The following is a 25,064-nucleotide window of genomic DNA, read 5'->3' on the forward strand; positions in this document are numbered from 1 at the left end:
CAGCCGGTCCCACTTCCCGGTGCATTGCTCTCTATCTCGTCTAGTAAATGTTAAACTCTTCTAAATTATATCTTTTACAATCCAGAGATAAACCTCATACATTTTCCCTGCTCCGTGGTTCCGTTCCGGCTGCTAATATATCATTTATTACACTGCTAATAAAATAATAACTTCATTTGATTTACCGTACGCAGTTTTATTCCGTACAATTTTGTGGAATCTCATACATTTTTTTCCAAGTTCAAGCTTCTAATTTGGTTTCATAAAGCGTGATTTATTACGTTAATTACGGTACTGCACCTATAAAATGCTACATTTTGTTTAATAAACACATGCTTTTAAGTGGGTACCGTAAATGTGTTCACTTTTGGTGTAAAATACTAACCTGATACTTTTTGTTTCAGTTTCGTGCTAAATCCTTTGACTCCAGTGCAAGAGACACGTTGTTTGTTGCAAAATGACACTCAAGCAAATAACCCTATGGCAATGCCGCAGGTATGTACTTTTTTTCATATACTTATTTATAACTCGGATGATTCATAAGCTACCAGACAAACAGCCGATTGTCCGTGCATTTATTAAATATTAAAAATTTGTATAATAATAATGTATAATTTTTAAGAAAAATCATTGTTTTTCGGGGGGAAGAAAAAGTCTCTGAGATATAAGAGGATAAGTTTAAAGAGTTTTTTTTAATTAGGAAAGACCACCCAAAATATTTTAGTACACTCTCGATTGTGGAACTAAAATACCAAAATGGATATGGTAATTGGAGGACATTTCTACATCTTTTCTAGAAATTCTTTAAGTATAACTCGAATATGAAATGTTAAGATTGACATCATATCAGTAAAAATTAAATTATCTACCTTATTATAGTCAACATTTACATTTGCGAACCTGCAATGGATTAGCATAGAATATTTAAAAGCTTCTTCCGTCTCTAGGAAATAAGGAAGGAGTACCAAATAGTGAAACATTAAAAAGTGTAAACGATGTTGAAGGGATTTAAGCCGCGTGCAAACATGGTCACAGAGCGGTGACCCGTTAAGGAATAAATAATTTTATACTCGTAGCTAGGAGCGCTTAAGCTAGCATATTCAATATATTCGGTGGCCTAGACATTGCCAATTAGCTGGAAATGTCGATACCGCATTAACAATTCAGATTAAGTCGACTAACATGTTTTAAGATCCAGGAAAAGTCCTCGTTAAGACTTAATTCTACACATTTTGCATTCAATGGTTTGCGCCGTAGATTTATTTTAATTGGACATTTCCTCTGAACCTACTTATTTATTTTTGATTATTATAATTCCATATCATAAAAGCATTCTGTAAGGATTTTTAAATGCTACTTGCATACTAAGAAAGGTCGAAACTCAACTTTTATTTTGGACTACTTGGAATTAAGAAAATTCTCTGGTGTGCAGGTTTCCTCACGATGTTTTCCTTCACCGTTGAGACACGTGATATTTAATTTCTTAAAATGCACACAACAGTTGAGGTGCATGCCCCGGACCGGATTCGAACCTACGCCCTCAGGAATCGGTGGCAGAAGTTATATCCACTGGGCTATCACGGCTCTAATAAACATATCATATTTAAATTGAATCAATCCATTGAGTATCTGAACAATATGTTTGAAATGTAGAATTTAGATTATAACTATTTTTGTATTTTTATTGTATTTAAGTTTGTTAGGTAATTGTTCTGTATTTTAAGCTTATGTGGAATCTGTACAATAATACCTTAAAAAATTGTTAACTACATGTTTTTTTAAGTATTTTATGTAATACGTGAAGAATACTTTTGGGTATTTGAAGTAGACTTGAGTAATTATTATTAGTCATTAAAGTCTTCTACTAAATCCTTGGTACGGAAGCGATCAACCCATTTTCTATCGAAGTAAACAGTAGCTTGAATAATCCGTTATTCGCTTTCAGAACTAATGAGCGGGTCGACTATAAATTCTGTGTTAAGTGATGCATCTCAGTACATATTGTTTTGTTTATTTTATGCAAGAATGAAAATAAAAGGATGCACCACTGCGTGGGTACGAAAGTTTATTACGTGTATCGTTGCTAACATACGAAGCAGGTTTCGCTTGTGATATAAGATAGCCCTGCAGCCTAGGTGTTTCAATAATTTATAATAGTTAGTAGCAAAAACTTTACAATACACTTTCTTTGTTCTAAGTAAAACATTGCGACTGATTTATTATTTATCAGTTTGTCACGATGTCAGCATGATATATCTATGTTCTTGGTAGATTTAAGCTTTTCTTTTTATAATGAAAACAAGTTTGCGGTTCACTATTAACTTAAACAGTCTAGGTAGCAAATGCGTTGACATGAAAGAGTTATAGGGATTTAAAAACGTAACTTCCTTTGGTCGGGTTATGTATCCTTCCAAATTGTAGTATATTTTGCTGATATTCTAAAACTTATTATAAGAAAATCTTTAATGTGAACTTCACAAATACATAGCCGACATTTGCATCTGAAACTTTTCATTAAAACGACTCATCAAAAACGTCTAGTGTTAACAATTACTCTAGTAATATCGTCAGTAAACTGTCAGTAAATTATACTAATAAGTGTATTATTTTCAGCGTTCAGTCAACACATACTACATGGTGAAACTCCAAGTGCGGTCGGAGAATCTGTGCCTCCGGCCTTGGGCATTCGAAAGGGTGCCAGGCAAGGCGCTCAGGGGCCTCGACAATAGTATAATCTACACCTCCACTAAGGAGGCCTGCCTCGCTGCCTGTCTCAATGAGGTAATGAAGCCACTTAGGTTGAATTACGCCAAACCTGCAATTTTATGAGTATACCTTTGCGTTCAAGGCGATCTCTGTTTCCACTGTTTATAAGCGCAACGCCTTTTCAATGTAGGCTATACCTATTCAATTTATATTTACGGTTCTGTCCTACTTCTGGAGATGCATGGAAACGATACGGGTTTTATTGGGTACAGGTGACTTGGGGGTAGAAACGTGAAACTCTTTAAGGCGAGCCGATTACGAGCGCACCGTATTCGGTTCCGAGCTTTTGTTTATTAGTCTGCGGGATATTGTCTTGTATAAAATTGCTTTTACAGAAAGGATCGCATGATAACTTTTGTTCAATAAAAAGAATGTAACATAAAGTTCAAAGATGTGTAACGAACTGGGCGGATGAATCTTTTTTTAAAAAATAAATAACATTTGAACTTGAAATTAATGATAATATATAAATGTATGCGAAATTGACATGGGTCGCTTCAGGGGCCCTTAGCCCTACCTGGATTTATTATGGAAATATATTATTCTAAGTTCTTTCTTTGGATTGAAAATAAAATAATTCAATTATTTTAATTAGTTTTAAACTGATTATTAACTAGTGAACGCCTGCTACTCGTTGTCTTTTCTTCGGATAACTTTCTTTTTACTTTTTCTAATTAAAACGATATTTATATCTAGGTCTATGCTTAAATGAATCTACCCTCAAAATATGCACCAAATTCGATTTATTACCTTTTAACTGATGCTTGAAAACACACAGAGAAGCATACAAACAATGATACCAAAGTTTAGACAGAGTTAAAACCAAATGCTCGTAGCTCACTCAAAGATTTATTGGCTAACTTAAATATCAAGGATTAGGTGCCCAATTACACTATTTTCTTATTTACCCACTTCTAGTGAATGCGTTTAGTTTAATTAAAGATGAAGGAAGAACCGTAATTATAATGTGCTCTCATCGAAGACTCATTGTTATATTTCAAAATTTTCATAAACTAAATAAGTAGTTGTGTTTTTGTAATACAGAAAAAGTTCCCGTGCCGGTCAGCGGAGTACGAATACGGCAGCATGCGGTGTGCGCTCAGTGACTCCGACCGACGCACGGCGCAACACTTTGTGCAGCTTGTCGATACTCCCGGAACGGATTACTTTGAGGTAAGGTCTTCAATGATTTCATATTATTATAAACTAGTGGACGCCCGAGACTTCGGTCGCCCTTAAACCTCCTTAATCCGGCCTAATCGCGAAATCCGTTAGTGGACACCTACAAACTACAAACTTCTGCCAAATTTCATCTTTGTTCGTCAAGCGATTTTCGAGATATCGTGATGATCATAGCGCCACAGTAAAGGCGCCGGACTCATCATCGGAGGTGGTGATTCAATCCTCGCCCGCTGATCTTTTGTCGCACAGTATTTTCCAATTAGTTGGAACGGAATGGGAATAACATATATACACGTATTTAAAAGATATATTATGTCAAATATTCTTAAAAAAAAAACAAAAACCGAATGTTTTGGGTTCGATCCTTGAACTATAAGTTAATATACCCAGGAAGAACATTAATGTGAAAATGGAAGTCAAGCCAAGTATATATGTACATATACATTATACATACTCATATTACATACAGTACATAACTATAACAATCGAACTACGTATTTTTATAAAAAGTATAATAACTTACGATAAATTGAAGCTCCGGATTTGAACTGGCAATCTTTTTATATTAATTTGTATACTAATTTGATTAGTGTTAGCTGTTTAGTGTTCAATATAGAGTTTAATTTCTTACACATTACTAATTTTCCGGGTAATTTAACGAATAGTTGCGATTATCGTAACTCTTGGCCTTAATTTACAGTACCAACTGTCTATAGACCGTATTGCAGCCAATTACTGTCAGTTCATTTGAAAACAGTACTTAAACTTTGACTACGGTTGTCGTAGACAAAGTGTGCGGACTCTAGACAATTAAATTGTAATTTAATTCGAAGAACACACTTAGAATCTACTCGCAGTGGTATGGGAATGGAATGAACGTAGAAAAATTTGTAAATTGTCCCCTCTTTCCCCCATTTCAACGGAACGACCATTACGGTCCGCAGCGTAAGTTCCGCGAAGCTGCTCAGAGTAAATTACCATGTGTTGTCGTGTAAATAAACAGCGCGATTATCGCCATTACGTATTTTAAGTGATTCCTGTGTGGTCGTGCAGAATTTGTGCCTGAAGGCGTCGCAAGCGTGCAAGGGCCCGAGAGTGTTCACCGCGCCGCGTGTGGGAGTGGCGGAGGACAAAGTGGCGCAGTATGCCGGCCTACACTACTACACTGACAAGGAGTTGCAGGTAACGCTTTTAGCCCTTCAGTCAGTGGCGGACTTACGAAGGTCCAAATTTGTATGGAGCAATGGGCTTGTAGCCACGTAGGATCCTCCTCTATGTACAACGGCAAATGCTTCGAAAATGAAAAAAAAAAAATACATTGACATTTGTTATTACTCATCACCATCATATTGATCAACTTATTGGTCATATCTGTCATTCTCATATTTTTGTAGTTTCGAAGACGTGACACATAGATATAGGTCCAAGCCTCTCTGTGTATAATGGCTGAAATAAAAGAACATAAAATATTACTCATATTGGATTATTCAAATCTACGAATTCACTTTTAATTTAACAAAACTATATTTATTATCTCAAAGAAATGCAATATTAATACATGTAATAATGGCAGCATAGTCATTTACTTTCTGTTTAGACTTACATGTCAAAAGTGACAGTTGACAAACGGCTGAAAGGGCGCTATCAAGTTAATCTTAAACATGTTAAAAACATTTTTAAAGTAAAACTTTTACTTGACTTGAAGAGTAAGCTGGTGACGTTACGAAAAGTGTAACGGGACGAGGCGAACGTATGTTGAGATGAATAGCTAAAGAAGCTTTACTTCTGTCGTGTGGTCTAATAAACAGTAGTTTTTTGGTTAATAAAATTAATAATATTTCGTTAAATTTACAAGATTTTATTTTTGTAAACTTTGGGCCAAATGTTCCGCCCTAGGCTCTAGCCTACTTAGCCTGCTGGTAAATCCGCCACTGCCTTCAGTGACACTAGCCGATACATTACGCCTACTCTACAGATATTATCCACCTTGTAAGTGTTGACAAATGTATTTTATGTATGCCGATAACTTAAAGACGTATGAATATATTTATGCAGATGCAGGTTACTCGTAGTTACTTATATTTTTGTCATCTTACCCATTTTACACTTAAAACTGTAAATTACGAACTTATGAAACAAAATATAATTACAGCCATATTTTATGTGTACTGTTTACCAACAAACAAAGTAAAAATGAGGGTATAAATTGCTAGTCATTTCACATCTAGTAATGATTATAATTAACTTGTTCTTAAATTGTTAAAAAAAATCTATTAATAAGCTTAGAACAATTAGACAGTTAATATATTTTGAATAATATTTTGTAGACAAACAAAACACAATTTAAAATATATAAGTTATGAAATGACATGCGCTTTCTACCTTCATTTAAAATTTGTTTGTTGGTAAACAGTACACATTGACAAGGGCTGTAGAATAGCTTATTTTTCTTCTTATAAAATATTTTGCAAAAACAGGTGACATCAGAATCAGCTTGTAAACTGGCATGCGAAATCGAATCAGAGTTCCTCTGTCGCTCGTTCCTGTACCTCGGAGCCCCTCACTCCGCCGCCTACAACTGCCGCCTCTACCACCTCGACCACCACACGCTGCCCGACGGACCGTCCGCGTACCTGAACGCTGAGCGACCTCTCATTGATGATGGAGAACCTATCGGAAAATATTTCGAGAACTTTTGCGAGAGTGAGTATTGTTTTTGTTCTTATGTTTGATGCAGAAAAATGCTGGAACTTACTACATTAAACACCAGCGGTGAAGAGTTTATGTAAGCCGATTCCCGCCGGGTTACCTTTAAAAATCCGTGCATATTTATTAATGTTCTCCATCTAGATATATGAGAAACTGGAGTTTGTATCACACTATATGAATGTCCTTTTCTTTGGGATAGCTTACCTTCCCCTAAATTCCAACATCTACGCCACTGCTAAATATTGATTTGCTTTATAAAAATTCTAGGCAACAGAGCACGGACATTTTAAAGCAAATATTTTACATAAGAGCCTACCTTAATTTTAAAAATACCTAGTAGTTAAAGATAGTGAAATAACTCAAACAACTCGTAACGTATTTACATCGTTTCTTATAATACAGCTACAAAAAATTCCTTCAAATGAGTGTACACCCCAATTGAACTACTTTTTGATTCATTTTGAAAGCTAATAATTATTGTGATTTACATCAAAGCTCGATTCGGCTATATATTCCAATAAATAATATTAGAATATCATATATCTACAATGATTCTGAATTGAATTGTACTCGTATTGCATCTATTACTATTTTATGTACCGTGAAAAAGTACATAATATTACATAGTAATTTTAATTTGCGAGATAACTTAAATGATAATTTTTGCATATTTAATGATTTACATTCTTAATCGATGGAAAAGACATAAACGCGCTGTAAGTCACTCCATGCAACATTTCTATTAATAACATAAAATATTTAAATCCTTTCATTTCTCAATTATAGTAAATTGGTTTTACAATGTAATCAATATTTCTCTTGTCTAATTTATATGCATGGGATTAAGAAAATTAGAAATTAATAAGAATTTATAAGTAATAATGCTTAACTAACCCGCTAGCTTACGTTAAATGGATTTCAGAATCAAAACAGATACCTACAAAACATAAATCTTGGTTATATTAATAGGATAGATAATCGAATTTCTAATCGTTTACGACACTGCATCGATTATTATTATTACAGAAAAGCTATAACTACCACAAGCCGTTTTTATCACTCACCTTTCATCACTAGTTGGCCGGAAACTTGGGGCATGCATGTTAAAATACGTCACGTGTAAAATTATCTTCCGATATGAATCACATTAAATAACTTTTAATATTCAAAGAGAGAGAGACGAATATCTTAGCATTCCATGGATTCACCGTGCGGGTGCCGGGTCCATCGCGTGGTAGGGAGAAAAACGCCAAGCAAAGTCTTGTGACTACTGGATGTAGGGTTAAGAAATTACTTGACGATCGATCAACACCCCCCTTCTCTGCTCGTGTTGTTCTCCCTACCTATCCAAATTTGGTAAGATCCTATTAAAGCAGCTTTGGATACTCGTTGTAATATAGAACTAGCTGCACTTTTAGAGAGGCCAAGGTTCTTAAGCAAGTTACAGAGAGATTTTGCTGGTAATCCTCTCGCACCTACTTCTACGGCGTACAGACTAACTACGTAGCCATTTTTAGTTAGTTGTTAGGTCATAATATTTATTCACTTTCAAACTGAATAAATATTATGACCTATGTACACGCATGGATAAAATACGTAAAATCTATTATTAACTTGGAATCAAGTCAATAATCTATTAATAACTTCAAACCAAGTTTATAAATCTATTATTAACTCAAAGTCAAGTCTCAAGTTATAAATACATTTATGGCCGATACGTAACCAACATTTTGCATACGCGTAAAAAGTTCTATTTTAAAGAGTTGCTAGACGACTTAGCTGCTGAGTCTCTACGATGGTAAGCAAAGATTAAGGTCTTATGGAAATAGTAAATGAAGAGCAGTAAGTAATTGAAGAGTCATCTGTCTAGACTCTTTTGCTAGTAATTACGGGTGGTTTAAAACGGCGATATTTAATTATTCTTATACATTGACTTATATATGTTGCACCGTCAATTAAATTGAAGGAATAATTTTTCATATTAAGTGGGATGAATTGATTTTTTTGCTGCGGTTTAGAGTTGCACTGATTCGATATTTAAAATAATTTACATGTGCTACTATTCTTATCTTAGGAAGAAAAAACTTAAACTTGAAAAAACTTTTTTTCTCTATTTCCTCTTTTATTGGACCAAGACCATTTGCAGATATGTACGCAGAGCATTTATCACAATCAAGTGAAGGGCTTAGAAAATCATGGATGATAATAAATATTATTTTTATAAATAAAAACGTAAAATGAAATAAAAGTATATCTTTTTCATTGTGGCATAGTACTGTAATTCGTCAAGTAAATCGTGATATCTTGGATCTGCCGGACTTTGACGTAGGTATATTAGTCACTTACTATGATTAACATTAAATCAATAACAACAGCATTTTAAAGTTCATTGTTAACGAAAAGCAATGTCTACTGGGCAATTATGAACACGTAGAGATTTTATATCCGAAATTATGTTTCACATTCATAAATAAAATTTTAATGCAAATGAACACACAATGATAAATCCTACTGTACTATTGATATAATGCATACATATTGTGGATTTGTAATTTTAAAGAATATGTTAATCAGAAATAATTCATAAACTAGCGGACGCCCGCGACTTCGTCCGCGTGGAAATCAATGTAAACTTTCAAGCCCTATTTCACCACTTTAGAGTTTGAATTTTAAATTTTTTTGAATCCCATTATATTTCGTATTTTTTCTATGATTTATGAACAAATTTTTAAAACTGTAACTCTAAAAATGAAGGACTTTCCATTCAAACTTTTTATTTTCGCAATAAAAAGTATCCTATAACCTTTTCCGTATTATGGTCTTGAATCGTGCTAAGTTTCATTTGAATTCATTCAATAGTTTCAGCGTGATGCCCGAATAACAAAAAAACACGGACAGACAGACAAAAAATCGAAATATTTTTAGCTTCAGTGTCAATTATAGAATGTCCCACAACCAAAATTTTCAAAATATCTTCAATGTACAGAATGTACAAAATGTACAGAATTCGTATTATAAGTGGCGCTGGCGTCCATTATGCCACGGTAACGTTTGGTGTTACAAATGGTATAAGTAAAATCTCAAATTGCAAATAAATGTTTACAATTCGACTAGTTTTATTATAAGTATAGGACCTAAATTCAAGTTAGATCCGATAAAATGTTAAAATAATGTCCTCCTGCGAGGATAATGTAAATGTTATCGTCGAGCTTTTCAAAATGCGCAAGATAATACCACCAACTCGAACTTATCGAACGAAAAGGATAAGTTACAGTTAAAGTTCTATGACCTTAACATAATGATGTTAATTAAGAAAGCACATTACTCGGGATAGCCTGTAAAATGGTGCACGTACGAAAATTAGTTACGGATACAAACGCATTTTATTGATATCATGTCTGACAATAGACACTTCGGTGGTCCGTAATTAACGGTTTACGTTTGTGCACTATATACAATTTCATTGCCTACTGTAAGGTTAGTAAACTATGAGTCAAATTGCACAAGGCTTTTCTGTGCATGCTCTTAGTTATTTTATTAAGATAAAAGGTTAACCACCGACAAGTTCTTATAATGTAACATTAATGAAAAAAATTATGTTGCTGTGACGGGTTATTAAACTAAATATGTGCATAGTTTTTGATATAAACAAATAAAAAGAAACAAATATAGAAAGTAATTCACTAAATTTTAAAAACCACTTATTTACTTTATCATTTATTTTATCTTTATAATTATTACGAATAAAAATATATAAATACTCGTACATAATAAAACAGTAAAGTACAGTGATTGTTTTGAATTTTTCATCAGTTTTAAAAAAAACTAACTATTAATTTTTTAAGACACATTGACGTATCAAAAATAAGCAGGCCACGGTTTCATTATTTTTTGGGCGTAACGCTTTTTTCAAGATAAATAACGGCATATCGGTATAAAAAGGAGTGCCAAGTTAAATACTAATAACTTCATTAATTCACCGTCATTTACCCACGGATGGTGTTGTGTGTACTGTTGTAAAGAGAGTAATTAAAGATCACTTCTCAAGTTCTCACCCACTTCCGTGGGACTAAATTCGTGCATAACATTACTTCTTTATTGTATAACACATTTTAGTTTTTACAATAGTGTCTCTCAAAATTAATTATACTATATTCATAGATACAATACGTGCATAGCAGTCGACTTACTAACTTCGCTATTATAATTCTCAACAATTTTCGTTGTTCTAGTTGTCTCGTCGTTGTTATAGTGTACTATCAAACTATCAATGTTTATTTGAAATCATAGGTCATGTCAGAGTCGCTATTCGAAGGAATTTAGCACCGCTATATAGAAATCTATACTTATAATAAATCTGTAGAGAGGTCAATTCTGTACATGAAATATATTTCCAAAATAACTATCAGGGGGTGATTAGTGATCGATACTGATGCCAAAAATGCAAAAAGTAAAATTTTTGTCTGTCTGTCTGTCTGTCTGTCTGTCTGTCTGTCTGTCTGTCTGTCTGTATGTTCTTTATAGAAACAAAAACTACTGGACGGATTTTAACGAAACTTGGTACAATTATTCTACATACCCCTGGGCAGGTTATAGTATACTTTTCATTACGCTACAATCAATAGGAGCAGAGCAGTGAAGAGAAATGTTGAGAAAACGGGAGAAGTTACTCAATTTTTTAAGCTTCCGTCGCGTGTACAGCCTTAATGGTTAAAGCTACATATAAATCATGTATGACGAAAATGTTCTCCTTAAAATTATCTATAAAAACACAACAGCATATACATGTCTATCTTTTATGGTTGACTCACAATAGCACGTGTAACTCCCGATAGCTTAGCAGTTCGGAGCTTTCTAATTAAATTTGTCTACTCTTATGTTTATAACACTCATCACTCATCCCTAACTAAAAAAGTTAATATTATTACTTATTCAATAAAAAAAGAATCATAAAAATCAGTAAAGAAACACCAAAGTTATACAAGAAATACGCTAAGCCATCGCGCGTGCATATGCTATATGGATTATTTTTGTGTAACGGTTGCCGCGCTCGACGCGACTCGCGGGGGGGGAATAAATAAAGAAGTGCAGCCTTAATGAGTAGGGTAGGGGTAGGGTAGGGTAGGGATAGGGTAGGGGTAGTGTAGGGTAGGGGTAGGGTAGGATAGGGGTAGGGTAGGGGTAGTTGAAAGTTTACAGCGAGTTTCACGTGGACGAAGTCGCGGGCGTCCGCTAGTCGTAAATATAGATAAATTGAAGATAAAGCGGGTCAATCTTGGAAGTAACGAGAGGTCAGGGTCAAACTTCAAACTCAAAGTAGAAATTGGCCAGCTGCGCGGTCAAGATGTACGTTTTCAAAAGGCTTTATTTTAAAACTAGAACAATAGACGTTATCTCTACATAAATTGATGAAAATGGCTTTTACGGTTGTTTGGCAATATTTTCAACACAACGGCAAATTACGGCATTGTTTTTGCATGATTGTCCGTGTAATATTTAAAACGAAAAATATATTTAAAAACTAAATTTCTAAAATCGTATGGGTAATAGAAATTAAGTAGAAACGCTTAGAATGGGTAATAGAAATTAAATAGATAATATAGGACTAAATAATAATTGAAATCAGTGAGTGATTTCGATTAGTATCCATATAAATTAAATTAGAATTATCAATTAAATGATTGGAAAAAACTGTGTGTGATAAAGCTATTTGAGGATTATTGAACAAAGCATTGTTATAAAGTAGGTAAAGTAGCAGATTCAGGCAAATTTATTTAATTGAAAGGCTGGCTAGCTAGCTTCAACCTGTAATGTAAACGTAGGTAGTTATCAAGAAAGAAACAGTTAGGCTCCGCTATAGGGGAGCCTGGATTGCTACTCCATTACGTGGGTACTGCTACGACATTTAGATTGTCATCTATTGCTAAAGGCCAGCTCCAGTGCACACTGAATAACATTATGTTATACGCCGTTATATTCAAAATGAGTCCCTTACATTTCCTTTCACATAATTGCAATCGATTAATCGAATCGGTATTCAATGTCTCGGAATAATCGAATGAAGTCTAACAGTGGTTGCAAATTGAACAAATTAGAGATGAATAGGCGCATCAATGTCTATTACATGTCGACATAATTTCGTTGTTTACAATAATGTGCTGATTCACGATAACAGTTGCATTTCGGTGCAAAAAGTTCTTACAGCCGGGCGTTACTCGTGCGTGCCATATAACGGTTGGCGGTATACGAAATTGAAAATTAGTTTTTGCGGCGCCCGTGAACTCAGTTTCGTCTTACTCCAGTCCTAATTCAATGTAATTGAATCGAGATGGACAGAACGTTGATGGCGTTGATTGTGAACCGATATTTAATTTACGGAATAGTAAATTGGATCGCACACTTGCCTGTAGAATCTCTTTTGTTATTGAAAAATTTTAATTTGTTATTGATAAATATTCTGTACAAGTTAGCCCTTGACTACAATCTCACTTGATGGTAAGTGATGATGCAATCTAAGATGGAAGCGGGCTAACTTGTTAGGAGTAGAATGATAATCCACACCCCTTTCGGTTTCCAAACGGAACGGAACGGAAGCCTCCCACCAGCCAAACCTGAACCAATTAAAAAAACCTCAATCAACCCAGCCGGGAATCGAACCCAGGACCTCCGTTTTGTAAGTCCACTTCGCATACCACTGCGCCACGGAGGCCGTTATGTACATATTGTCTTTACTGATTTTATTATAATTGCTTTCTAAAGCGGGACATAATATAAATAATTAACTGTAAATGGCGGTACCTATTTTTATTGAATTAATTACAGACAATCTAACAGTAATGGTAGTATACTAAGAAACATAAACATGCAAAAGAAAAGTCGCTCTACTACTCGGTTTAGCCGTTAGAGAAATTTTTATATAAATATTTAATTGACAGCGACTTTTAATAAAACGTATCGAACGAAATGCATAATGGGATTTAATCAGAGTATGGGTACCATAGCAACAGCCAATGGCCTTGCCTGGCCTTGCTATAAGTGTCTCGAGGCTCGGCTCAACCGTTCTGCTATTACACTGATAACGAGTACTATGTAATAAGCCCCTCATTACGTTCGCTTCTATTGAATTAATTCTTTAAAAGGATTGCGTTGGCAGAATGGCAGATGTAGATGATAAGGTCTAATAAGCGAGGATCTGACAACTGGATTTACTTCACGGCAACTCTATTAGTTTTTATTGTAGACAGGTAATTTTTAATCCAATTGAAAAAAGCTTTTGTATTAGGCAATGAATGTCTTATTTTTACTGCGCGCCAAGTGTTCGTATTTCTCAGTTTATAGATAGCGATTTAAAAGAAAAGTTTAATTTCATTTAAGATTGGAATTTATACTTAATTTTAGTTTTATTTTAGATAGCTTTATTGAGCCCTTTACAAGTGAAAAGACGAGTTAACGAACCCTGACGCAGTTTAATGGGAACTAGCCTAATTATAAAAAATCATAATGAAATGTGGCACCTTTATGTTATGTTAGGAATTTGAGGTATTTTATACCAAGACTGGGTTGGGTTACGTGATACTTAACAAGATATAATTACGATAAGTATACGTACTTACTCGTAAATGAGACGATTTGTTGGAATATCACTTAAACGTAATAGAGGATGAATATCAATTTACACGGTACATTGTTAAGATTAACGTGTCCCTAATATACAAAAATGATATGCTTGAAATAGTTGCCGGCCTTGGGTGTCCTTGCCTTAACAACTTGCGATACAAGTCAATGCCCCGATAATTGCTTGTGCGTAATACCACAGGTAATACTTGCTAGACTTATTGCACCGTTGAGCCTTAGTAAATATAGCTTACTCTTGTAAAGTCACCCAGAAAAACGTAGTGTTTGTCAGATGATGGAAAAACGAGCTATATTTTGGTTTTAAATTTTGGACAAGCAATCTATCGTTTGTTCTGTTAGAGAGCTTTTGCTCTTTGTGAAATAGATTTGAATTTGCTTAAGTCACTATTTAAGGAACTAATTTTTACATAAATTGGTGTTTTTTTCAATGTTTTGTTGATGTTTATATTTTACGAAAATAAGATACTTTATATTCCACGTATTCGTATCCGTGAAATACGTAGATATAGTGACTTACGAGGAAGGTGTAGATAAATAATTCGTAGAGGACACACTAATTTTCGCCATTCCCGCGGGATTGGAATTTTTCGGGAAGAAAAGTAGCTTATATGTTGCTCGATATCCTCCTTTATCTTCCAGTGAAAATCTCATTAAAAACAGTCCAGTGTTTTCAAAGATTAGTCCGGATAAACCAACAGACAAACAGACAGACTACATTTTTTAAAAAGCTTGTTCGTCTTTTGATGTAAATTTAAAAAGGGAAGACCCGCATTGAATTCAACTTATACTTCGCAGACTATCACTGTAGTTGGGAAGAAATTCATTGCTGACAGCATTTCCTTTAGACGACAAGAGTTATACGCTGTCCATTACCTACACCGAGCCAACCATTTGATGAACGGTTATTTCCTTGAGTTTGTGCAAAATGAAAGACACGCTATTGCGTTGGTGATAAGCACTTGCCAATAGCGAGACGGCCTTGTGTATATTATGAACTGAGCACCTGCGATAGCGAGACATACCTCATTTTAGGAAGAAGACCGACCATTTTGGGCCCAGCACGTTACAGAAAAAATTACAGAAAATTCTTTATTTAATTATATTATCAAAAACACCAAAAATAATAAGAATTGACGCAAATATTTTTTCTAATGTGTGTGTTTATGTTGAAACCGTGCATTTTATAATATAGATATTGTCCATATCTGGACTAAGCAACTGTCAATAAAATTGAAATTAAACCAGTCGAAAACTCATATTATTATTTATTAAATGACACTAATTTGGACATTGTAACGGATCATTCTGTAATTTGGGCACTGTAATGTATGAAAAATGGCCGATCTTCTTTGCCAGATACTTGCATAGCATGGTACGTACAGTAGCCAATTATGGAGTTAGGACCGTGGTGGCTTTGGAAGATATATAGCAGGTTTCAAGGGTTCACATCCACATCCAAGTATAAAACGTAATTTTTTGATATTTTCTTCGAGATATAACGAGAAATCAGTCCTCTATCTGCCAGACCCATAGTTTTGTACCAGCCCTTTGCTAGAGACCCTTAAAGTTCTATTTAAAAAAAGCTCTTGAAAAACGGTGTTTTTCGAAGGGTTGCCGAGAAGCTCAGTGTCTAGCGATTGAGGACAAGAGTTCTACTGATATAATGCCAAGAAAAAAATTAAAAAATACGCTTTATACTTGGACAGTTGAAGGTCTGAACCCTTAAACCTGCTACCTTCGAAAGTCACCACAGTCTCCACTCTCCATAACTTTTTACTAAATAAAACTCCATAAATAGTTGCTGTATACGTACTTCTCTATAGTAGGATCATATTAGGAAGAGACTCTTTCAGCTTTCCTAAAATGAGGTAGGTCTCGCTATTGCAGGCTCTTCTTCTATTATAGCAGCAATTGCGTTCGTAATACCAGGTCAATGACTGCGATTACAGTAGCCAGCTAAAGGTATGCACGTAATACTACCCCTATTATTGCTTTGATGGGTAATCTAAAATTAGTTCTCTGAGTATCTCTACGTGATAAAAGACGCGTATGTTTAGATCGCTACATCATTTAGTAGATAATTGGATATAGTGTTTTTCAATTATAAAATTCCTATCTTGAGATAACTGTGAAAACTTACATTATGGTAGATTGATATGCGAAATTATTTTAGAATCGCTAGGATTGTACTTATTAGATAAATTGCATCATTCATCACCATCATCGCTATAAACTACCTCCCTGCCAAATTTTTCGTAAAGAGTGACCTTTCGCTTTTATATATTATGTCTTTAGATTTAATGCGTAAGCTAATCGCAAGATGAGATGGACTGTCTTGGCATGAAGAATCGAAATCATTTTCTTATTTGTCTTTTTTCTAAAATTATAATTTTGATTTCAAGTTAAGATAAACGCATAATTATCACTTGAAATACAAAGGCAAGCCTTATTGAAGTTCACAAACAAGTAAAAAAGTAGGAAAACTTAATGAATGCAAAAAGTCAATAGATTCAATGCTAATGCATTGCCATTTTTATTGCATACTTAAGTACTGGGACTTTTAAATATCTTTATTGTGAACTACGTACAAACAGGAATTGCCAATCACCAAATAGGGTTCACATATAAATATTCATTACGTAACAGCGGTCTTCAGTTACTTAAATTACTCTTTAAGTATCTCTGTTATCTTTTTAGTTATAAACTGCGTTAACTGGATTTCTATGAAAATGCAACGGTGCGTCACTTTTACGGAGTTTTGAAAGTCTTAGCTAAACCGTTACTTAACTTCAACGGTTCATTAGAAAATTAAAAGGAGGAGAAAATTAAAAAGATAACCTAGTTTTTGTATGGTTCTTTGCACTGTACAAAAATAGACCTACTAAGATATTAGTACAAGAAATAAATTTTTATGAAAAAAAATTTTCAAACTTAAGCAATAAATATGTACGAACGACTTTCAAATCACTTTCGCTTGCTCTGTTTTTCGACTCATTTTGATTATTAATTGATTGTTACTTTTTATACGAAAAGATCAAACTAAACAGCATATTCATGTGGATTAAACATATGAGTGACCGTTATAATGATGCTAGAGGTATGTATTGTGTCTTTTCATATATTTTTTAAATCAACCTACGTCCCGCAGGATAGGAGATAAAAAATAGCTTATGATACTCACAACTAACATGGCTTTCTAGAAGTAAAGGAATTTTCAAAATCGGTTGAGTAGACCCAGATATTACCCCTACGACACGACAAACTTTAGGTACATCTTTGTAATATTAGCATAGATTGCTAACACACGGTTCTGAGCACAATACAGTGCTAAAGCTAGCTTTACATCAGTGGTTCTGAGAACAATCAAATATATTTTCTAAGACTAGAAACTATTGTCTTATCGAAGGAACACAAAGAAGAGAATAATAGCTGCTTCTAGATGAATAAATAGAATCGATAAACTTGTACAAATGTAGAGGTTCACAATCCGCTATCGTTACAAGTACCTAACGGCGAGTTTAAGTGGACAAAAAGAGGACTTTAGCCATTATAAAACTATGATCGTTTCAATAAAAACTACGACTAACCCACTTTCAAATTGCAACCAATTTCTAAAGTTTCTTTCAAACCGGAAAGGCGATAACAAAATACAAAACTATTGAGATTTAAATGCAATATAATAGATGAGAGTGAAATAAAAAATCTACTTCATAGCAGGCTTGAAGATTAGAAGTTTTAAAGACCTGAGTCTTTAATTTTAAATTAAACATGATCAAAGAAAATTCAATATACAATTTGCTACTATCTATTTCTTGCCTGAAAAAAAAATACTTTGAATTAAAAAATAAGAACTTAAAAGTATTGAAAGATGTAAATCTTGCTCAAAATATATATTATCGTGGGAAAAATTCATTTTAGTCACTGATGCGTTACAAACAGAAAATGCAGTGGTGTCATCGACTCTGTATACAGGCTCGAGACAAGGCTGCGCAATAGTTAACATAAAAAGTTTATAGCATTTACAATTGCGTCTGGCATTTGCATTTAGTGTTCTATATAGCGGCTAAATTAAGTGATAAAAAACCCTATCAACCTGCACTTAACCGGCCCTAAGTTGCTTATTTGTGCTAATTAAAAGTGGTAGACCAGTTACGTTAGGTGAATATGAAACATCATTTTGTACCTATTTTATTTTTCTGCATATTGGTATTTCCAATTAATTGCTTCATTAACTTCGATCTTTGTCTGAACAGTAATTGCCTACCTATCTTTTTCATATTTCGTTACTAATTATTCATATTTTTTTAATGAATTTCACATCAGGTATGTGATTGTGATTAAAGCTAAACTTTTCCTGTATAAAAAATATATTGCAACTTTTAACTCAATTATTTTTTTGTATTTTTTGTGACCGTCCAGAGAGCGACAAACCCTCCTCTGACCGGTCAACGGCCTGAATTGCTTCACGTCATTTTATCGGAGGCTGACACGGCGTATACGAGACATTGGCATCGTGCTTACGAATTGATTTGGCACGGTTCACCGGCTTTCCGGTTACCGATTCTATCATTAGCACCCACTCTGTGTTACTCGACAGCGGAAGTATGACCAAACAGTGCGTTGTACAACAAAATCGAAACTCATTTTCCCAAGAACGTACCTAATCGACGATTTTGTTCATCATCTTCTACCGAAATTCGTTTTCAATACAACTGTTTTTTTAACTACTGCTGTTAATTCTAGAACAAAACACATTACCAATTAGTTTGTTTTTTCTTATAGAGTATTTAAATTACGAAAAAGGCAATTTAAGGAGTATCGACGATAAAAATTTATATTATGTAAAGTATGCTTTAGACACACTGAACATACATAGTGTTATCATAGGCACGAGGTACGAGTATGATTTGCGTTTATTGAATTTCAATTTACGGCGTACCTGTAATGGTTTCCGAACAACATTGTCATAATTCACCTGTAGGACAACAGTAAATCACAATATAATAGTATGATAATCTATTCCCAGTGTTCCGTAGTATAAACCTGGAGTGAATGCACGAGTTTCTCAGAATGTGTTCATCAATTGCGTGTGAAAAATCTAGAATTGCACGGAGCGGCGGGCTTTGCGTCGTCTGTAATTACCTCGCCCACGTTACACTTGGAATGGTCTATTGCTGCAATCTTCTATTGATTATGATCGCATATTATGCTGGACGCATCCGTTTCTATTATATCTAACCCTTAAAATCTTTATATCAATTTATTAGTAGGATTGCCACTTTTAAGTTCTCGCAAATAGTATATAAACTGCATAAAAGTATCAATCTATAAATATACACAACCAATATTATCTATTATAATCTAATATCTCGATAGGTATGTTGACAGTGCAGGAAGTGGGCTGAAATCCGAGAAGTCCAAGGATTAATCCTCGTCCGTTGCGCTCTAGTGAAATTCTTTTACTTTTAAAGTATACTTGGGTAACAATATTTTTTAAAAGTCTAATCGTTAGTCAAGATTTTTCGATTAGACAAAAGACATTCGTTTATTAGAAATTAGAATTCAAAGGAGATGTCCCACTCCCCATACATCATTTGCCCTAGGAAAAAAAGTTTATGTGTCTCGATGAAACTTTTACCGTTGAGTTGGTTTTCTTGTCTAGATTAATAATAAATGATTTATTTTTATTATAGACGCGGGGTTACGTATTGAGTACCAAAACATCTCACTAAAAATACCTATCTGAATATCTCTATCCATTGGTGAAAACCGCATTAAAATCTGTTGTACAGTTTAAAAGATTGAAGCGTACAGACTGAGAAAGTGACTTTGGTTAAATTAGGTACGTTAAGATTATGTTGATAGTTGAAGTTAAGTAAGTAGGTACCTACCTCCGTAGAAAAAGCTTTATTTACGTTTACATTTACATTTTAATCTTTGAATGAGCCCATGAGCTACCAGACAAACTTTTTATAGTCGAGTCTTAGGCTAGCTGTATGTAGTCTAAGATAATCATAAGATTTTTCTATGAAGCGCTAAATTAAAACCTTCAAATTATTGAGAGATATCGCAGAGGCAGTTTATTATACAAACGTATACAATTACTGTGAAAAGGAAATGAGAATAAGAATCTATTATATAGGTACTCATGGTTAAACTATGGCGTTCTTATTAAAAAATAATGAGTATAATATAAAAAAATCTCCATACCAAAACAATTATTTCCCAAGTTAACACGCCCTACTTTTTACTCACTACCATATCATTAAATCGTAAAACGTGCCAACAAGACATCAAGTAGCCCCACTCGTACAAACCGCTTATCAATACGTGTAATTGATTTGTGATCTCTTTGTTACAGAACCACCTGCCAATCCCAGCGGAGAACTGCCTGTCACGATAGAGCATCAACAGGACGTGAACATGTCCAGCAACTTATCTAGGAACGACGCCAACTGTGACAAGACCGGCACTTGCTACGATGGTAATTATAGAAATAGCCCACGCGTTTACACTATGCCTTAACGAATTGTGCCTTGATTTTATAACAACGACATATATTGTAGGTACTTACGGTCCACAGACTCGGTGATCACTGTCATCTCGGATCACGGAATTATGTTAAAATTTGTAAAAAAAAACGTTTCGCCGCTTAACATTTGGAACAACTTTAGTGCGCAGTTGTAGCTTTTCTAAATTGGCTAAGGTCTGGTCTGGCCACTCGACTGGCAATAGCTATTACGTAGACTGTGGCTTTAGTTACCACCCTAGTCCACGCGTTTACACTGTGCCTTAACGAATTGTGCCTTGATTTTATAACAACGACATATATTGTAGGTACTTACGGTCCACAGACTCGGTGATCACTGTCATCTCGGCTCACAGAATTATGTTAAAATTTGTAAAAAAAACGTTACGTCGCTTAACTTTTGGGACAACTTTAGTGCGCAGTTGTTGTTTTTCCAAATTGGCTAAGGTCTGGTCTGGCCACGTGGACTGGCAATAGCTACTGCGTAGACTGTGGCTATTAGTTACCACCATACCGGCAAAGACCTGCTTCTACCTGTGTAAGCCCGTTTCCATCTTAGACTGTATCTTCACTAAATATTTGTTGAGATCGCAGTTGCTACGCTCCTTGCATATTTCCCTTACTCCTTCCACTCCCATCAATCCTTTCATACAAGTACGTCAGTTAGGTACTGTTGACCTGGCTTTTATTCAGAATTTAGTCCAGGAACGTTCGCCTTGGCCTTCCCCTTCCAACATATCCATTCACTAGAATGAGAGGTGTTAGGTGAGGTCCACCACGTTAGCCCAATGCGAATTAAGAAAATTCGTATTAAGAAAAAAACGTAGAGAATTAAGAAAATTCTCAGGTGCAGGTTTCCTGACGTTATTTTTCTCCAGCGTGTGGTCACTCACTACATTATTTAATACCTTGATTTTATAGAAGTTACTAAACGAAAATAAACATTCTCTTCTCTGTTCGAATTTTTCGTGACTCATTGATGTAGAGTAGGCCGAGAAAGTGAACACTTTCCAATGAATGTCCTATAAAATAAAAAGTGTCCCTGCATTTCTACGACGCATAAACAACATTCACTTAAAAGGTAATCTCGTATTGGAATTTTTTGGTAGATTGATCGTATTGCTCGCTTGATTGATTGCGTTCTGGTTTGAAGGGTGTGGTTGCAGGTAAAATAACTGTCACATTAGGTTGACGCATGAAGGGCAGTGTATAAAGCTTGCACGCTCTGCTAAGTGCTGTGTTAAATTAGTCCTTGGGAACAGGAACAAAACCATACTCCCCGAAACTCATGACGCGGACAAATTTATGAACAATAGAGGACTATGATGGTTTTCCGTTAATTAATATCCCATCTGCATATTGCCCTACAAACAGGACGTGAGTCCAGCAACTTATCTAGGAACGACGCCAACTGTGACAAGACCGGCACTTGCTACGATGGTAATTATAGAAATAGCCCACGCGTTTACACTATGCCTTAACGAATTGTGCCTTGATTTTAAATATCTTTCTTTAACTATTCTGCAAAAATCGTAATTTTCATTTGTTTTAAGGTTAGTTGTTGGTTTATTTTATAAAATGGTTATCCCATTTTACATTAGGTGCGCATTTTTTTTTATTTCCATTGCCTTTTAGTATACCGGTAATAGTATGAATACAACACACAATATACTTACTAAATTATACTTTCTAACTAAAACGTGATCTATATTGGTCATCATTTAGTTATACTATGGTCGTCTCAATGATTGTCCTGTCTCCACAGCAACATCTTTAAAAATAAACCGTTTATAGTAAATATATTATAGCTTAGCAAGTTCGTTGATGACACTCCCATAATATGGGGGCGACGGGGGAAGGACTGCGCGGGTGTGAAATCGTGCGCGCGGGGTAGTGAGGTGCATCAGTCGTAGGTTTTTCATTCATCGCTACCCGCCCCTCAGCTCGCGCGGAGTGCTACGAACGAATTTGCCAAGCCATAGCTACTAACATGCGCTCCTATTTCAGTATCGGTGCACTGCAAGGACACAAGGATCGCAGTGCAAGTCCGCACGAATAAGCCTTTCAATGGAAGAATTTATGCCCTCGGCCGCTCGGAGACTTGCAACATCGATGTAGTGAACAGTGATCTATTCAGACTGGACCTCACGATGGCCGGACAAGATTGCAATACACAGAGCGTCGTAAGTCTATCTGATCTATTTTTACTCTTTGTACGTAGATAATTTATTTATCTATGCGTGCAGTACATCTAGATTATAGATTTTAATTGAAATAGTCGATGTGTAACAAGTGACCGTGATTCTCTTTTTATTATAACTTGATCTAAAAGGAAGTTAGGTACTATTTTTTAATTAAATTTAATGGCTTATAAGGTAGTCATGTATTAATTATGTAGTTAAGAATAATAAGTGGTGTTTTGAGTGCCTAGGTCTCAGTGAAGATGCGCAGAACCCTGCCGAACGATCATGACTCAGACCATAGTGCCATACTCTTCATCTGATTACCTTAGTCTACTTTTAATAATTTTACTACCGTCAGCTAATAGTTAGAAGTACTTATCTAAACATATACCTACCTGTTGGGACCTAGTTAATCGTCATCATCATCATCATCAATTTCAAAAATTGTCTTAACTATGAAAAATATGTAAAGAAATAAAAATATGGAAAGAAAACTATGATAATATATCATTGAGTAGCACAGGCTATATTTCATCTCCGTTTTCCCACAGGATACGCAACTACGCGGGTAAAACCGCCGGACTGTGTGCATGTGCATTAATAATAAATGTTTTATAGACTGGTGTATACTCCAACACGGTAGTCCTCCAACATCACAGCGTGGTGATGACCAAAGCGGACAAGATCTACAAAGTGAAGTGCACATACGACATGAGCTCTAAGAACATCACATTTGGCATGGTGCCCATCAGGTGGGTAACAGTACATCGGCACAGTAACTCGTGTATAACGCAGCTGAAGTCGCCATGCAAAGTATTTATGACGAACGATTACGCTTACCCGTCGATGGGTTTGGAATACCAATTAAGGACACAACTAAATGCAGCATTGATAGCTTAATTTGGTTAGTATAATAAATAAATATAGTAGTAATATTGGTATTTATGTCCTTATGTCACTGACGGGGCTTTGTATCGTGCCGATTTTAGGTGCCTTTAAATCGTTTATTTCAAGTAGGATTCAAAGTTTACAAGCACTTATGTAACCACACCGGCTTGGAACGTAGATCTGCTGAGAAGAGACGGTAATAAACTATAATAATAATCAGTGCTTATAATCTAGAGAATTATTGATTCGGTAGTTTGCGTGTATCGTACCAAAATACTAACGGTATAATTAGGTACACAATAAGATTAGATCAATTTGCTAAGGACAAATAATGGCATAAGATGCTAGTCTCACACATAAAGCTTTATCCGACCTTATACAGTAGAAAATATTGTAGGTTTTCAGTGTAAGAACCACCTGTGTACCTAACTATTTATGTTGCTCAAAGCTAATACATTATCGGAGATGTATCGTAAATCTTAAACCATGTCAATAAAACATTTCACATACCACATCGAGTATGTTCTAATAAAATTCTATTGAACTATATCGCTTCTGAATTATACATAAAACAATTAGATTCACTTTGCAAGCGGAATTTAAACGTGATGAGATTGAAAAACGCTTCACTACGAGTACATGGTGAGGATTTTCTAATAACCTTCGCCGAAACGCGATACCATCCGAATACTTAGGCATTTGTCATCGATTCCCGATAAGTAAATAAGGATATTGTTACTTGCGTAGGTATAGGCATTGGTAATTGAATCCTGACAAGTATACAGGTAGGTAGATATTTGTAGTTAATAACTCAATAGATGAGAATATTTTCTTTAGAATTATAATTCTGTAATAAGTCGGTTTGGGATGGTCGTTAGATACTACCGTAATGGCTCAATTGCTTTAGCTATCTTGTACGATTCCGCCAATACGAACAAACCAACACTCATTTAATAATTAGCAACTGTATCGATATCGATATTTTTTTCATTGCCAGCATCAATATGCGCGCTGCAGACAGCATTGTAGGTATACCACGTCTATGGCCGGCGCGGCGTTAGATAAAATTACAATCAAAGCTTTAACTTGTTATCGAATTTAAAAAGTCTTTGGTATCGATCACCTACCCAGATTTTGTTTATGAAAAACATACGTTACGTCTTAAGTTTAAA

General features: G+C 34.9%; 1 protein-coding gene across 1 annotated transcript in view; it reads left to right on the forward strand.

Annotated features, from left to right (window-relative positions):
• The window catches only part of LOC112051777 (uncharacterized), an 85,549-nt gene that overhangs the window by 56,500 nt on the left and 3,985 nt on the right, over positions 1-25,064 (forward strand). The window contains exons 5-12 of the mRNA XM_024090562.2: positions 405-495; positions 2,614-2,781; positions 3,811-3,939; positions 5,002-5,130; positions 6,426-6,651; positions 20,654-20,776; positions 22,829-23,004; positions 23,623-23,756. Coding sequence (XP_023946330.1) covers positions 405-495; positions 2,614-2,781; positions 3,811-3,939; positions 5,002-5,130; positions 6,426-6,651; positions 20,654-20,776; positions 22,829-23,004; positions 23,623-23,756 — 1,176 coding nt within the window. The remainder of the gene's footprint in view (positions 1-404; positions 496-2,613; positions 2,782-3,810; positions 3,940-5,001; positions 5,131-6,425; positions 6,652-20,653; positions 20,777-22,828; positions 23,005-23,622; positions 23,757-25,064) is intronic.

This window comes from Bicyclus anynana, chromosome 4, assembly GCF_947172395.1.
Source record: "Bicyclus anynana chromosome 4, ilBicAnyn1.1, whole genome shotgun sequence".
Taxonomy (NCBI): Eukaryota; Metazoa; Arthropoda; class Insecta; order Lepidoptera; family Nymphalidae; genus Bicyclus; species Bicyclus anynana.